Source organism: Ursus arctos, unplaced genomic scaffold, assembly GCF_023065955.2.
Source record: "Ursus arctos isolate Adak ecotype North America unplaced genomic scaffold, UrsArc2.0 scaffold_14, whole genome shotgun sequence".
Lineage (NCBI taxonomy): Eukaryota > Metazoa > Chordata > Mammalia > Carnivora > Ursidae > Ursus > Ursus arctos.
The window spans coordinates 35,533,293-35,547,490 of NW_026622808.1; the positions used below are offsets into that span (position 1 = coordinate 35,533,293).

The window sequence follows — 14,198 nt, forward strand, 5'->3', positions numbered from 1 at the left end:
GGCCCCCCCGCTGCTTCACTCTGAGCAGTGTTACTGTGGCCTGTTTCATGCAACAGGCTCCAGCTCTAGTCCCTTGTCAGACAAGGAGGGGAAACCGAGGCTCAGAAAGGGAGAGACTGGTTTGAAGTCACACAAGAGCTCAGCACCAGGTCTCCACATCCAAGGCTCTTTCTAGCATGTGGCAGTAGCCATAATAGCACCTGCCTTATTGTCTGGGACCTCCCAAAAGCCCATGAAGGGTACAGAACATGCCCCACACCCTACCCCGCCTGCCCCTCCCCTACACTTAGCAGCCATGGCGAGCGATCAACTAACAGCCTCCAAAATGCTGGGGCCACTTGGGCATGCTCTTTATTGGTGTTCCCTGGGTGCTGGTGCACAGTCCCTGGGCTGAGGGGCCAGGGCTGTGAGGGGCAGGTGGCAGTCCCACAGGCAGCAGGTAAGAGGGTACATTCTGGCATAAGAACGTTTTTGGGAAAGGCTCCTGCGTCTGGGAGTTGGCAGCGGTGAGAGGAATGGTGCGCATGTCTCAGCCGAAGACACTCTTGGCAGGTCCGGCTTTGGGCTTCTCAAAGACGGTCTCAGTGCCGGTCCGGTTGCCGCTGAACACTGACGGGGCAGTGCAGCCAGCTCGTTCTGTGGGGAGGACGGGGAGGATGGGGAGGTGTGGGAGGGGCATTCGTGGAGGGTGCCCCCCTGAGCTCAGGAGCTCTGGCCTGTCAGGAACCCACCCTGGGACCCCTCACCCTGTCCCCCGCCCCCCGACAGCCATCCACGCCCTCCACTGCCACCGCCGGAGAGGATACTCACCACACTCCCGCATGACCTGGTACGTCTTGGACTTGATCTCCTGGTTCTTGGCTAGGTTCCCACGGGCCCCCTTCAGATCTTCCTCCTTCACTGGGGGGCGCTTCTTCTTGATGGGGGCCTCCTGAGCACCAGCCTTGGAGAGTCCAGAGCCTCAGCTTAGAAACCCAGGCCTCGAGGCTGAAAGCCCCTTTCCACCTCTGTGCATTGGCCCTGAGACCCCTCTTCACTGGTCACCGAGCTCAAGCCAATTGAAGGCTCCATTCCTCTTCTAGAAAGCCTCCCCAGCTGCACTCTACCCCCCACCCCCAAGTCTCTCTGTCCTTCTCCCACAGACTGGGAGCTCGGGGACTATGGCTCCTGTGGCCACACGCTGTCTGTCTGCCTGGCCAGGCTCAGGCCTGGGCACAAAGGGGAAAGGGAAAAGGGACTGGTTTCGAGGTGGAGTTTCAAGGGATGAATTCTAAGACCTGCTCACTGGGTGGGTCCCTTAGGGATTGCCTTTCTCTCCCCCCAACTGCCTGCATTTGTGTGTTTTGGGGGTGAGAATAGGGTAAAAGCAGCAGATGCCCATGAAGTCAGTCTGCAGTGAGCACCCACCCATAGGGCAGGAAGCAAGGAGAACCCTCCACTTTGCCTGCTACTCTCTCTCTCCCTCCAGGACTAGGGATATTCAGACTCAGTGCTTATCCTGTCAACCCCAGGCGCCCACGAGTCTGAGGCCTCACTCCTTCCTAAGCCCTGGGGACAGGTGCGGGGAATCCCTGGTCCCCAAGTCTGGGCTGGGCTCCTGGGGCAAGACGCTACCCGCCCTGCACAGAGCCCTGTCCGGCTGGGGAGATGCCAGGGCAGAGTTGGGTACCTACAGATCCAGCCTCACGTGTGTGTTCACACACATACACACAGTTACAAACGGGTCATATGGTCAGCTTCTTCACACACAAAAGTACCCTACATGTTGTCATGTTGTCTCCACTCTCTAGGCAAAGCAGGGAATACCACCAAACCCAAGATAAATAGGGGTTTGTCGGCAAGCTGGGGCCCGGGGTTGCCCTCCCTGGGCCCTGGCCTTTCAGGGGCTGCAGAGACCCCTGTTTACGCCTGGAGTTCAGCTCAGGACACAACGGTCAGAGACAACAGTGTCCAGGTTCCCATCCCCGCCCCCGCCCCACACAGCCTGGGCTGGACCCTCCTACCTGGGACATGGTGGGTCCTGTACGAGAGCTGCTGTGAACGCGCTCCTCCGGCAGAGGCAGAAACCGGTGGAAGAGATCAGAGCCGCGCCAGCCCTCTGGGGCTTATATATCCCGGAAAGCCACTCCCCTCCTCGACGGGCTTCCTGATGATTCAGGTCCACACAGCCTCTAGTTCAGAGTTTATTCTTGGAGATGAGAGGGTTTGGCTGAGCCCTGCTGCTGGGGGGCTGCGGCCCTGGTGAGAGCAGGTGGCGGGGGAGACCCTGTGCCCTCGCAAACAGCTGCTCTAGGGCAGGAGGGGCCGGGCCTGGCAGCGAGCAACGGGTGTGCTGAGGAACGCAGATCCCAGAATGTGTGTGGCAGCCTGAGCCGTCCAGCTGGGACAGTCCATCCCCACGCAGTGGGTGTCCCTGAGGGGAGCAAGGGCCCCTCGCCTGGCTGGGCCGTTCTGAGCTTGTTTTTCCTTCTCTCCCTGGATTCCAGAGGAAAGAGATTTTCCATCCCTGCACGGCAGCAGGACAGAAGCTGCCCGTGTCTGACACTCGGGAACATGTGCTCGCAGCGCGCACAGCCCCCCATGGTTCACAGGGGAGCAACCGTGGCCGAGGGAAGCCCAGGAAGCCGCTCTGTTTGCTGTTGTGCCTGTCCTCTGTCTGGCTCCCAGGGCAAGTTCAGCAAAGGAACAAAGAGGCAGGGGGTAAAGTGCCCAGGAAGGAGCAGGAAGAAACTTGTTTTCTGATAAGGGCACTGGTGAATGCAGGCAGGGAAGGGCACAGAGCCTCTGACCGGATGAGGTCACCCAAAGGTGCCTGGCCTGAAGACACTTAGGTGGCTCAAAGAGGGTGGGTGACATCTGAGCCCATTCCAGGTACTGAGCTGTGGAGAGAGGGACAGATCCAAGGTCTCCCCTGAAGGTCACCTGGCTCTCTGCCAGCTCCTAATCGCCCATCCTTGAAGGGGAGACCCTCGAGGCACACGGCAGGACTCCTCACCTGGGGTGAGTGTGGGGAGTGGCTGGGTGGGGTGTCAGCCACACCCGAGCTCCTTGTCGGTTTGTGATGGGGATTATTTTTATCCTTGGAGGCTCCAAGCTGACGGAACCCCACCAGGCACTGACATTTGGTTATCCCGAATGTCACTCCACTGCTGTCACATCTCCAATCCCACCCCAAGCCCCAGCAGGCCAATGTGAGGACTGCCAGGCTCCATCTGAGACAAGTGCTGACATGAGGAATGCCTTCTGACAGCCAGGGGCACGAACCCAGGCCTGCGAACAGGGCCACGAGGCACTGAGGGCAAGCCTGGCCTGGGGGGGAGGTGCTCTGGCACTGCCCCCACGGCTGGCTCTGCCCAGGGAGGCACCTGCCTTCCAGCCCCATGGCGTCACGGACAAGGATGTGGACTGTTCACTGCTCACAGCTCCCATCCCCCAGCACCACTTGCTCCTCAGGGGGAGGTAAAGTACCTTTTACTGGCATCTGCAGGGAAGCGGAAAAGGCGAGAGTGCGCTTGGTTTCTTCCTTTGGCAGAGCCCGGCTCCTGTGTCCGTCCCGGGGTGATGCAGGTTCATTCACACTGGGTTTCCTGGGGAGAGTCGTCTGTCTTCCTCTTGTTTTGTTTTGTTTTTTTTTTTTTAAAGATTATTTATTTGAGACAGGGAGAGAGCACGAGCGAGGGTGGGGGCAGAGGGAGAGGGAGAAGCAGGCTCCCAGCAGAGCAGGGAGCCCAATGTGGAGCTCGATCCCAGAACCCTGGGATCACGACCTGAGCCAAAGGCAGATGCTTCACCGATTGAGCCACCCAGGCACCCCAGGGGAGAATCCTCCAACTCACTGGGGAAATTTTCTTGACCCTACTAAACTGTCTCAACTCCAAAGAACACACAACCAACAACCACAAGTGACGGTTTCTTTAAAAAAAAAAAAAAAAACTATTAAGATGTGAAACTTTATTGTAAACCATTTTACAATGTAAGTACATCGTCTTCCCTTTCATTTCAAAAACGTATTTCTATGAATCTTAACACCACTGATGAAACACCCCCACTGGAAGGGCAGTGGAAATAGGCCATGATTTGCTCACAGAGTTCTGAGTTCTAATAAACATCATGAAAAGAGAGATCAAATGAGACCAGCCCACCCACCTAGCCAGGAGCTCAAGGTGCCGACGGCCATTGGACCAGAAGTCCCTCCCTGAGAGCAAAGCCCTTCAGAGCTGCCATGTTTTCACAGGGTAAAACCGAGAGCTCTCCACTCCTGGTCGGAAGTGTGTGCAACTTCTAAAAGCCAGCCCTACATCCTACAAAGGGGCTGCTTTGGCCAGTGAGAAGTTCCCAGAGCTGTCTATGCTGGCCTGGCTGCAAAAGGCCAGTAAGTTGTTGTCTAGAGGGCAGAGTGGGCTCCTGGGCAGCCTTCCAATGGGGACTCTGGGCTGCAGGCTACAGGACTAGATTGCCTAGGATTTGAGCCTTTATAGGTTTTCTCTTTAAAGGCATGACAAGTCAACATTCGCCTCGGACTGTCTGTTGCTAGGAGGGGCATGAATTAAAGCTTGAGGCAGGAGGCCACCAGCGTGCCTGAGGGTTAACTGATGGGACACTGGCCTTTACCCCAAAGGTCTTCTGAGCAGACCAAGAAGCCACTGCTGCCCAGGATCTCACCACCATACCCCGCTTGCCATTGTCAACATCCCACTGACAGCAGAAGGAAATAAGGCCAACGATTCCTGCCATTCAGACGTGACAGTTCTACCTCATCAGGTTATTTCCATTAGGTACAAAAAACTTGTTCATGACCCTGACTTATAAGCTTCCATCACGGGTGGCTTGGCCAAGGTCCACATCTGCACAGATCAGATGGACAGCACACAATATCCAGTTAGTGTCCCATGGTTTCTCAAGCACTGTGACACTTGCCACGTGGCCGGGTAAAGAGCTGCACCTCGTAAGGCACCTCGGGGCGGGTGGTGAGGAGACGCATCCCAGGGAGGGAGGACAGCTCAGCAGGAGGTTCTGACCATGGCCCTCTGCATCTGGTCTCTTGGGACAGCGCACCACAGAAAACCCCCCAGGGACTGCAGGAACCACTCCAGGGAATACAAACTGCACACACACACACACACACACACACACACACACACACACGAAGGGCAGGGAAGGCCACACCGGCGAGGCCACGCTGTCCAGTCCCACACACTACAAGGCTCTCTACGATTAGACACCCATCCCCAGGTCAGCCAGCTCTACAACTGTGGTTCAGAGACGAAAGCCCTTATTGAAATCCGGGATACAAGGAAAAACCACCCCTCATTAGTCACTGCTTTGCTCCCCAAACCCAGTGCCCAGCAGGCACTGGGTCTGGCCTTGAGATGAGCAGATTGTCTGAAGCCTATATAAGTCCTACTTTTCACCTTCCAGGGACTGTGGCTCCTCCACCCACTGTGCCTGGAGCTGAAGACTGAAAGCACAGCTCTGATTCTGAGCTCAGGAAGGTGGAGGAAACAGGGGCGGGCACAGGCTGTTCATACAACATGGAACAGGAGGGAAAAGCAGGGAGAGCCAGCAACGCCACGAGAGGCTGACATGAGCAGGCACAACGTCAGTTCTGGTTTTCCCCAGCACCGGTTCTTCAGGGGAGACACCCCACTACAGCAGGGGGACGGGCAGGAGTGAAGAGCCAAAATGAGGGCTGGTCTTGCATACAGCCTCGCCTCCCGCTGCAGACACCCGCACTTGCAGAGTAGCCACCCAGGGTAGCAACAGGGCCTGGCTCCTTTGAGCCCTCTGGTTCCAGACTCCCAGGGGAAGACGAGTGCAATTGTGAGACGGAAGGCAGGCCCAGGGCTTAGCAGCTTGGCTCCCACGCCACAATTCTGACCCAATCTACTTAAGGGCAGCACATTTGTATGTAGGTCTAAAAGGAAGGTTCTGGGCCAGGTGGCCTCCCTGCACCTGTCTCACTTCTAGCTTGTACCTTAGCGGTGTAGTTTTTCGTTCCTTAACTTCTGTGGCTGCGTCTGGGCCATGACAAAATGCTGGCTGCCCCACTGTGCTGCTCCCACAGCAGGGTGAGGGCCCAGGCCAACCCGTTCCACCGTGGTCAGCAGACTCACAAAGCTACGGGAGGCCTGGGGCCATCCTAAGCAGTGAGGGCCACTCCCCAGGGAGGGGACCGGGGCTTCGAAGCCTCTCCCCGGTCTGTGGATGCACACGCAAGCTCTTGCACCTTGACCCGCCCCATCTCCAGCTGCCCTGCTGCTTTGGATGCTGTGAGAAACAGGATCACCGGGTCAGGAAGGCATTCCTCAGACTCTTGTGCAAAAAAGGGGTCACCACCAAGATGTCAGACACAGGACAGCCTGAGAGAAGGCTCCTGGGACTGGTCCAGCAGCTGGTTCTGAAGGCTCCACCTTGCACTGGGAGGCGAGGAGGCCCAGATTGAATTTTAAACTTCAGATGTGGAGACCAAAGAGAGGCAGGGAACACAAAGGGGTCGCCTCATGGTCTCAGTTTCTCTGGACACAGACCTCCAGGCTCTTCTCTTGGTCATGTTTAACTAAGACTTCTAACCTGTCAGCAGAAAGCCAAGCAGCTGGACCCACTTGCCCCGGGCCCCGGACTGGCCTTTGGACCAGCTGCCTCCCACTCAGGCCCGGCCTCTACAGAGCCACTGGGTTTGTTCCTTTCAGACACGGGCTCCTCTCCCTTCCTGCCAGGACCATTTACCTCATTCATCGCAGACTACCTAAAAATATCCCAAATAAAAAACTCTCGACTTTTTCTTCCCGCTAGTTCACATCCCACAAAAGGCAGACAAACCCATTTCTTTGGGGCTTAAAAAGAGTTTTTAAATACAATAGTATGAAAATATAACTTAAAAATATAAAAGTCAACAGCATACGGAAGACTTAAAAATCTATGTTTTGCCCATTAGTCCCATAGGAAATAAACACATACTCAAAAACATTAACACTGTGACAGCTCATAAAACCGGCTTTAGAAATCAGTAGTTACAAAGCCATTTGGAGTAAGAAAGCATTGTGGTTCCAACTTGGTCAATGAATGACTTTCAGCCCAAAACGTGTTAGGTCCTCATGCTCCAGGAGCCTTGGGGAAAGGCTCTACCCAGTCTGTGCGCGCGTCCGTTTTCCTCCTCAATGCCACCCAGCCAGACACAGAACGGGGCTTCTGGGTCCCTCACAACACCGTTTGGGACAATGACAGACACACAAAACGCCTCGCTTGCATATTTGGTCAGTGTTTGTAGTGCAACTGAGTGGGGACCTCCGGCTGCCTGGAGCCCCTCGGCGCTGGCCCAGCCTCCCTCTGGCAAGTCCCAGCAGTCTGGGAGCGGGCGGAGACAGCGAGAGGAGTGGAGGTAGAAGAGGAGGGGCAGAGAGGAGGGAAGGAGGGACACTGTGCAGCGACCATCTGCTGACCTGGCAGGGCCCCCACACCGGACCCCAGCACAGGAGCGCGTCAGACGGGCAGCCCGAAGCGGTGCTTCTTCTTCTTCGCAGGCTTCAGGGGGGTCAGTCGGCGCAGGTCCTCCTCCACGTCCGACTCCTCCATCTCGTCGTCGGCTGAGATCAGGATCTGGGGTGGTGGAGAGGCATGGCCTGAGTCACCACCAGCGGGGCCTTCTACCTCTGCCCTCCCTGCACCCCCGCAGCAGCGTGCTAACCCCTCCAGAAGGCCCGGAGTCTTGTGTTTCTTCAAGAGAGGGTGATGGGGAGGCCCCTTTACGGAGTGAGATCACCCCAGACGTCCCTTACTCCTGGTGTATTCACGGGCTCTTGAAGCCAGCGCCGTGTGGACATGCCTGCCCCTCTGCAGCGCTCCCCCCTTCTCCAGCCAACCTCTAGCTAGGATGGAGCCTCAGCCAGAGCAAACTCAGTAAGGACCCCCACCCTAAGGTCATCCTGGCAAAAACGTCCAATCTGGACACAGGGCGTCCCAGGTCCTGGAAAGTGCCCTACAGACAGCAAATGCAAACTCAAAAGTCCCTTTCAAAAGGCAAAGCGAACCTCTGTGGAGCACACATAAGGCAGGCCGCGTTCAGAGCAGCTGCTGTGAACCAACGCTGCAACTTGCGAAGACAAATGGGAGCCCTGCACTTTTCTGAGCGTCTGGAAGGACTCAGCCATGGAGCAAGGGCATCCAGGCCAGCAGTCACTTCCTGCTGACCTGCCACGCTGCTTGCTGGCTCCTCAGACCTCTGGGCACTGGGGAAGCACAGGGACAGTGCACCATGAGCTCTCTCTCTCCCAGGGGCAGGACAGCTGCCTCACCTCTCCCTGGACCACTCCCCTCAAGGGGTCCCTGATTAGACCTTCTCTCTGGCTCCCTACCACCCGTCCAGGTGCCCCCATCACAAAGCACCTTGCCCACCTGGCTGAGACCTTTGCCCGTACCTCATTCCATGTCATTCTGTCCTACCCTACAGGACACATGCTGCTCTGGCCACGAGGGGTTTCACGTGACCCAGAGGCCACCACACGTGACCACGACTGCTCCTGAGTGGTTGCTTCTGCCTACAGTGTTATCATTTATCTAACGTTCGCCAGGCTCTCGGGACAGGACAGGCCCCGTGCCAGATCCTAGGGACACCTAGGAAGATATGGGCTTACCCTCTTTCCTGCTCTTCTACTCAGCTTTCAAAACTCCCTCGGGATGCCCCCAGGAGTTAAACAGACGTTCCAGGGTCCTCACACGGCTTTGTGAACGCCTCAGTGTCAGAAGGATCACACCGTGTTAGAAGGAGCTATCCAGACGCTCACCTTCACCTCATCCAGCCTGAAGGTCTCCGGGGAAGACACTACCTCCGCCATTTCTGCAGCCCCACCCTCATGCAGAGCTGGGCACACCGAGAAAGCAGACGAGGCCTCTCAGGAGGCAGCCCTGGCCTTGCCCCGCAGCACACAGAGGTGCGGGCTCCCCAGGAGCGCCACTTGGCCTCCATGCTCCTATTTATGACCACTAATCTTCCCGAAGTCCAAACCTTTGAACTCAGGACACCTGACAGTAAGGGAAGGGGCAGTTCCCCAGAAGGTCTGGCTACCCTTATGTTTTCAAAGTCTCTAGGGGGCTTAGCCAACACTTCTGCTGCTCTGTAGTGGTGGGCAGGGACTGAAACACCTTAACGCTTACAGTCAACGATCAGGCCCATGACAGTCCTTGCCAACTTCCCCGAACACGGCAGCCCCTCCCTTCCCTGTCTTCCTCCACCGGCGGAGGTCCGGGCTATGGGAGGCAAGCTGCACCAACCCACCCGGTGCTCCACCTCCCTGCTGTGGGCAGGCCAGGGGCCACCACATGCGTCCCTGCTGGATGGAAGCTACCAGTCTCTTCTTCCTCCCCCTGGCCGGTGCTGAGAAGACCAGATGCAAACAGAGGCCGGAGACCTCCTCGGGACGGGGCACGGCGCGAGGGCCCGGCCCTACCTCAGACTCTGACTCCTCGTGGGATGCAGCCCTTCGGTAGCGAACCTTGCTCCCGTTCCTTGAGTCCTGGTTGGCTCCCCTTTCTTCTAGTTTAGCTTTCGTCCTCCCCTTTCTCATGAGGAAATTGTCCACTACCCAAAACATCAAAGCCTGCGGGGAGGAAACATGCATGTTACTCTGGGATAAGCCAGCTGTCAAAGCAGAGCCGACCCCATCGCCATCCTTCCCACCCGCTCCAGACTGTAAGGTCCAGAACGAGGGGAAGAAAAACCTCCTCCAGTCCCCCTGCTCTCTCACAAGCTTACAAAGAGATTTCCACCCTCCATGTCCTGTGCCTCCACTTTCTTATCAGAGAACCAGCAAGAAAATTCTGGCCCTCTTTGGGCTTTGGCCTTAGCCACTGGCAAGGTTTCTGGGCTCTGGGTTGGGGCTCCTGCCCCAGGCTGAGAGGCTGGCCCGCCCACTCTGCCACAACCGTTAGCCCCAGGAGACTTTCATGTTCCTTCTATTTCCTAACTTCTAGCCAGTGGGCTCATGAGTTTCTCTTGGACCTCTGGGGTCAGGGATAAGACAGGGGTGAATTCCTAACATCCTGATTTAGAAATTGCTGGTTGTGCATGGGAGGGCCTCTTCCGCGGGAGGTCCCCTGGCAGGGTGGGCAAGACAAAGTTCCCAGGACCTCCCCTCTTGCATGGGGAGCCTGAAGGAGGGTTCTGCCCACGGAGGAAGCAATCCTGCCATTTCCAGGTCTGGAGTGGGGAGGGGCCTGGGGGCTGTAAGGGGCTTTGTCTGTCAGACTCAGAACTGTGAACAGGACACTGGAAGGCAGAGAGCACATGGGGGTAAAATGCAACATGGCACTGACATTGACAAAGAAGGGGACGATCAGCATGACGATGGCCAGTTTCAGGTCTGGGTTTTCAATAGGATTCAATAGGGCCACCTGTAAAGAGAAGCAGACTCCGTGAGGTAGGGAGAGACCACAGAGAAGGTGCCTGGGGGTAGGGGGGCAGCAGCACACATCACCCATGGGGCCCTAAGCAGGGCGGCTTAGCTTAGACGACACTCCCCCAGAACGCTGAGGGGAACAGCGCCTCACGCCCAGGGCTGCACGGGCAGTCCCCAGGTGTGACCGCTAACAAGGGACAGACCTCCGGGAGAGCACCTGGAGCAGTTAGGGCTTTAGCAGCTTTTCCAGTGCTGTGGACTTGGGAAGTACAGTGGGCTTACAACACTGAGCAGAGCAGGGCCCACCCACCGGGAAGCACGGAGGATGGGGATGGTGGGGCTTCGGGGAATTGGAGGGAATGAGGTCGGTGGAGGCTCACTACAGACACTAGCAACGAGACGCCAGGCCACCTTCGAACAGAAATCCTGCACCCAACCACCTCCTGAAGGACAACAGCTCTGAAAAGCCTTGGTTTATTTTCTTGAAAAATAAAACTCAGACACAAATAAAACCAAAGAAGGGGCGCCTGGGTGGTTCAGCAGGTTAAGCATCTGCCTTCGGCTCAGGTCGTGATCTCAGGGTCCTGGGATCGAGCCCAATCTGGCTCCCTGCTCAGCAGGGAGTCTGCTTGTCTCTCTCCCTCTGCCCCCCTCCTTGTGCTTGCATACTCTGTTTCAAATAAATCAATACAATCTTTAAAAAAAACAAAACCAAACCGAACCAGAGGAAGGCCAAGTTCTGAGCTACTCAAAGGCTCTTTGGCTGGTTTCACACGGCCATGTGGGGGAACTGGGCAGCGGAGGCTTATCTACACAGTACATAGGGGCCAAAGGACAGGGCCAAGGGAACCCTGGGAACAGTGTGTAACCAGCTGCTTCCTGCGGCACCCAAAGGCTTGATGAAACCACTTGCCAAGAGAGGTGTGTGAGGGCATGTGCAAATGTAGAGAACACACTCCCAACAGTTCAATCGTGAGGCCTAAAGACTGTCTCAGCCAGTAAGTAGCCCAAGGGCAGGGACTCTTATGTCCCCTGGCTTTGCGTCTCCCAAAGCTTAATGGAGGGCAGACACTTACACGGTTCAAGTAGATGGATGCTAAGTGAAAAAACAAGTTCCTGCTCTAGACAGGCTGCCACAGCACACAATCCAGACTGCATTCGTGGAGGTGGAAAAAAAAAAGGAGGAAAAGAAAGAACAAATTTGCTTTCCCAATAAGGCTGGGGCGTGTGGGTGGTAGGGGAACAAGTACCGTCTCGCTTGGCGTCCCAAGGAGCTGCTAAAGAAGGGACAAGAGGCAAACCTTTTTCCACTGAAGTATGAGGAGGACGATGAAGACGACAGACTTTTCAAAAATCATGATCACGATGTAAAGAGCACACTGCCCAACCCAGGCTCCGCACTGCAGAGGGTCTCCTGCAGGGACAGTGGGTGCGCAGTCACGTGGGGCCCAGACGCCAGGATCCGAGCCCATGGCCCCGCCCCACGCCCACAGCTCCCGGGAGCCCTCAGGCCCCCCGGCCCACACCAGAACCGTGGCTCTAAATCCACTTCATGAGCCCCCAAAGCACCAAGAATCACTTCAGCCAGAACAGACACATGCGGGTGTTTTAGACAAAATCACAGAATTCCTAATTTGGAGATACCAGAGTGGTGCTTCTTTCAGGAGATTCTAGGATATAATTAAGGAGACTAAAGTTAGTAAGTGTTCACTGCTGGGGCTCAGAGAGCTGGCTCTTTTTGTCCACTGGTAGAGCTGTATGAAGCAAGACTGCTATTATTATCCGTTGTTGATTTTTCCAGTGACTGTGGCGCTATCCATCCTTTGCTCCATCCGTGGGCTGCCTGATGTTTGTGACTACGAAGGGAGCAAACTTCCTCTTTGCTGGTCTGCTACCCCGAGCCGCCCTCCCCGACTGCTCCTGCTGCCCTCAGCCCTGAAAGCAGAATTCAGACTGGAGGGATCCTGATTCTGTCTCTGTGGGGTAGCCCAACACAGCTTCGCTGGGGAGAGTGAAGGAAACCGGGTAGAGAGGCAGGAGGGAGGGGCTGGGCCTTGGGGCCGTGACAAAGGTCCATCTGTGACCCCATCAGTCACTGTGCTTGAGAAATGGAGAAATACAACAGTTCACACTAGGGCACATGAAGGCCCTGGAGAGGCTCCAGAATGTTTCAAAAAGGACTAGAGGAAGGGTGGAGGACCAGCCTCAGGGATGGATCTGTATCCTCGGGGACAGGCAGAACCCATGGGATGGGCCTCCAGGGAGCCACACATGCCTCTCCAAAGTGGGAGACCTAGAGAGGAGCCAGGGGACAGGGGGAGGCCACTGGGGCCAGCTCTGGAGGCTCTGCTGGAGTGGCCGGACCATCACTGGCCAGAAGAGGGGGTAGAGGGCAGCATTTCAGGGGAGGCAAAGGCCCCCATCCAGGCTGTGAAGACAGAACCTGGCCCAGAGACAGGGCTCCGGTTTCTCGTGTGATGCTCCGGCCTCTGTAGCCATCCCTGTCCAGGCACGGGTGCCGGAGCAGGCCCAGCCCAGCCTCAGCCCTCCAGCCATACGCAGTGAGGAGCAAGCGAATGCCTTCATGAAGCTGTAATGGACACAACACCAGGCCATTCCCTTTTCTGGAAAACCTTGGGAGAAGGCTACAGAAAGCATGCAGAGAGCCGTCAGGGCTTCTTCGGAGCTCGTCCTACTTTCACTTCTGGGATTAAACACGTCTGAGCCAAAAAACCACTTCAGAAGCACGACCTCTCCTAGCTAGATTTTTAATGGGGTGCCGGAATCCCTTCAGTCCACTATGTGACTTTACTGAGGAAAGTTCTCAGAAATAACAGATCAAAATATTTGTTAAAAATCATTAAGATAGGAGACACACAGAAAGCACTAGTAGGAAACATCTCTAAATGGGGGCCGGTGTGTTTCAAGTCAGCAGACCAAGGGCCACACTTCAGGTCACAAGGAAACCTGCTCGCTTCATGTGCTTGCTCCGTCTGCCCGTAAGCTTGAAGTGACCGTCAGAGGGGGACAGGCTTTCCTCCCCCCTCCCCCGAGCCCCACGTTGCCCCCACACTACTGAGTGTCAGCGCCACAGCTCGGCCACGGCTGTGTCGTCTTTCACTTACATGCTTTAATAAGACAGTTAAAAAACATGGTGAAAAAAGAAGAAAGTCCCCTGTAAACGCATTTCCACACTCCCTTCCTCCTCGGCACCCAGACCACTGGCTGCCCCAGCCGGAATGAGCATGTGCACTAGTCTGCTTTTCAGATTTGTTTCCTTGGAGAGCCTCTCAGATGTTCCCCACTGTCTCACTGTTCAAGGCTAGACACGCCAGGCATCCTCGATATGTCCTGCTTCTTACCACACTGGACAACCTCAGGTAGATGGGTGTTTTGTTTTTGTTGAATAACTTCCTCAGGAGAAATCGCAGGGATAGGGAATGAACAGACAGAACACGTCTGTCTCCCAAGGCTTCAGGAAGGGAACATGAGAACAGGGGCAGGCAGCAAAGCCCACAGACCACTGGTGCCATGGGACACAGACCTGCTTTCAGGGCTTCCGCTGGGGGAAAAGCTGTCTGGTCATCAAGGAAGCACACCTATCACCTTGTCTTGCCCCTCAGGGCTGTGTGGCTTGTTCCCCAAGTCCCACATGCTTGTCGGCAAGTTCACCCTCTCCCCTAAGGACAAAGGAAGCACCTAGAACACAAGCCCCCCTTCTTCATTTAGCTGAGAAGAGAGCTATGGGGCCTACATGGAAATATTGCCTCAAAAGGACGGGCCAGTTAACAGGCGTAACAGGTGTGG

General features: G+C 56.0%; 2 protein-coding genes across 2 annotated transcripts in view; both read right to left on the reverse strand.

The window, feature by feature from the left end:
• Window positions 1-326: 326 nt before the first annotated feature.
• MUSTN1 (musculoskeletal, embryonic nuclear protein 1) lies at window positions 327-5,872 on the reverse strand. The gene is made up of 4 exons (XM_026501017.4): window positions 3,469-5,872; window positions 2,004-2,879; window positions 811-943; window positions 327-636 (listed from the first exon to the last, which is right to left on the reverse strand). The coding sequence occupies exons 2-4, from the start codon at window positions 2,010-2,012 to the stop codon at window positions 530-532; spliced, it is 249 nt and encodes an 82-aa protein (XP_026356802.1). The 5' UTR covers window positions 2,013-2,879; window positions 3,469-5,872; the 3' UTR covers window positions 327-529.
• STIMATE (STIM activating enhancer) overlaps window positions 3,937-14,198 on the reverse strand; it is a 52,858-nt gene continuing 42,596 nt past the window's right edge. Inside the window, exons 5-8 of the mRNA XM_026501016.4 lie at window positions 11,693-11,805; window positions 10,309-10,386; window positions 9,444-9,593; window positions 3,937-7,596 (exon numbers count right to left, since the gene is read on the reverse strand). Of these exons, the coding sequence (XP_026356801.1) occupies window positions 7,480-7,596; window positions 9,444-9,593; window positions 10,309-10,386; window positions 11,693-11,805 (458 nt within the window). The 3' untranslated portion in view covers window positions 3,937-7,479. The remainder of the gene's footprint in view (window positions 7,597-9,443; window positions 9,594-10,308; window positions 10,387-11,692; window positions 11,806-14,198) is intronic.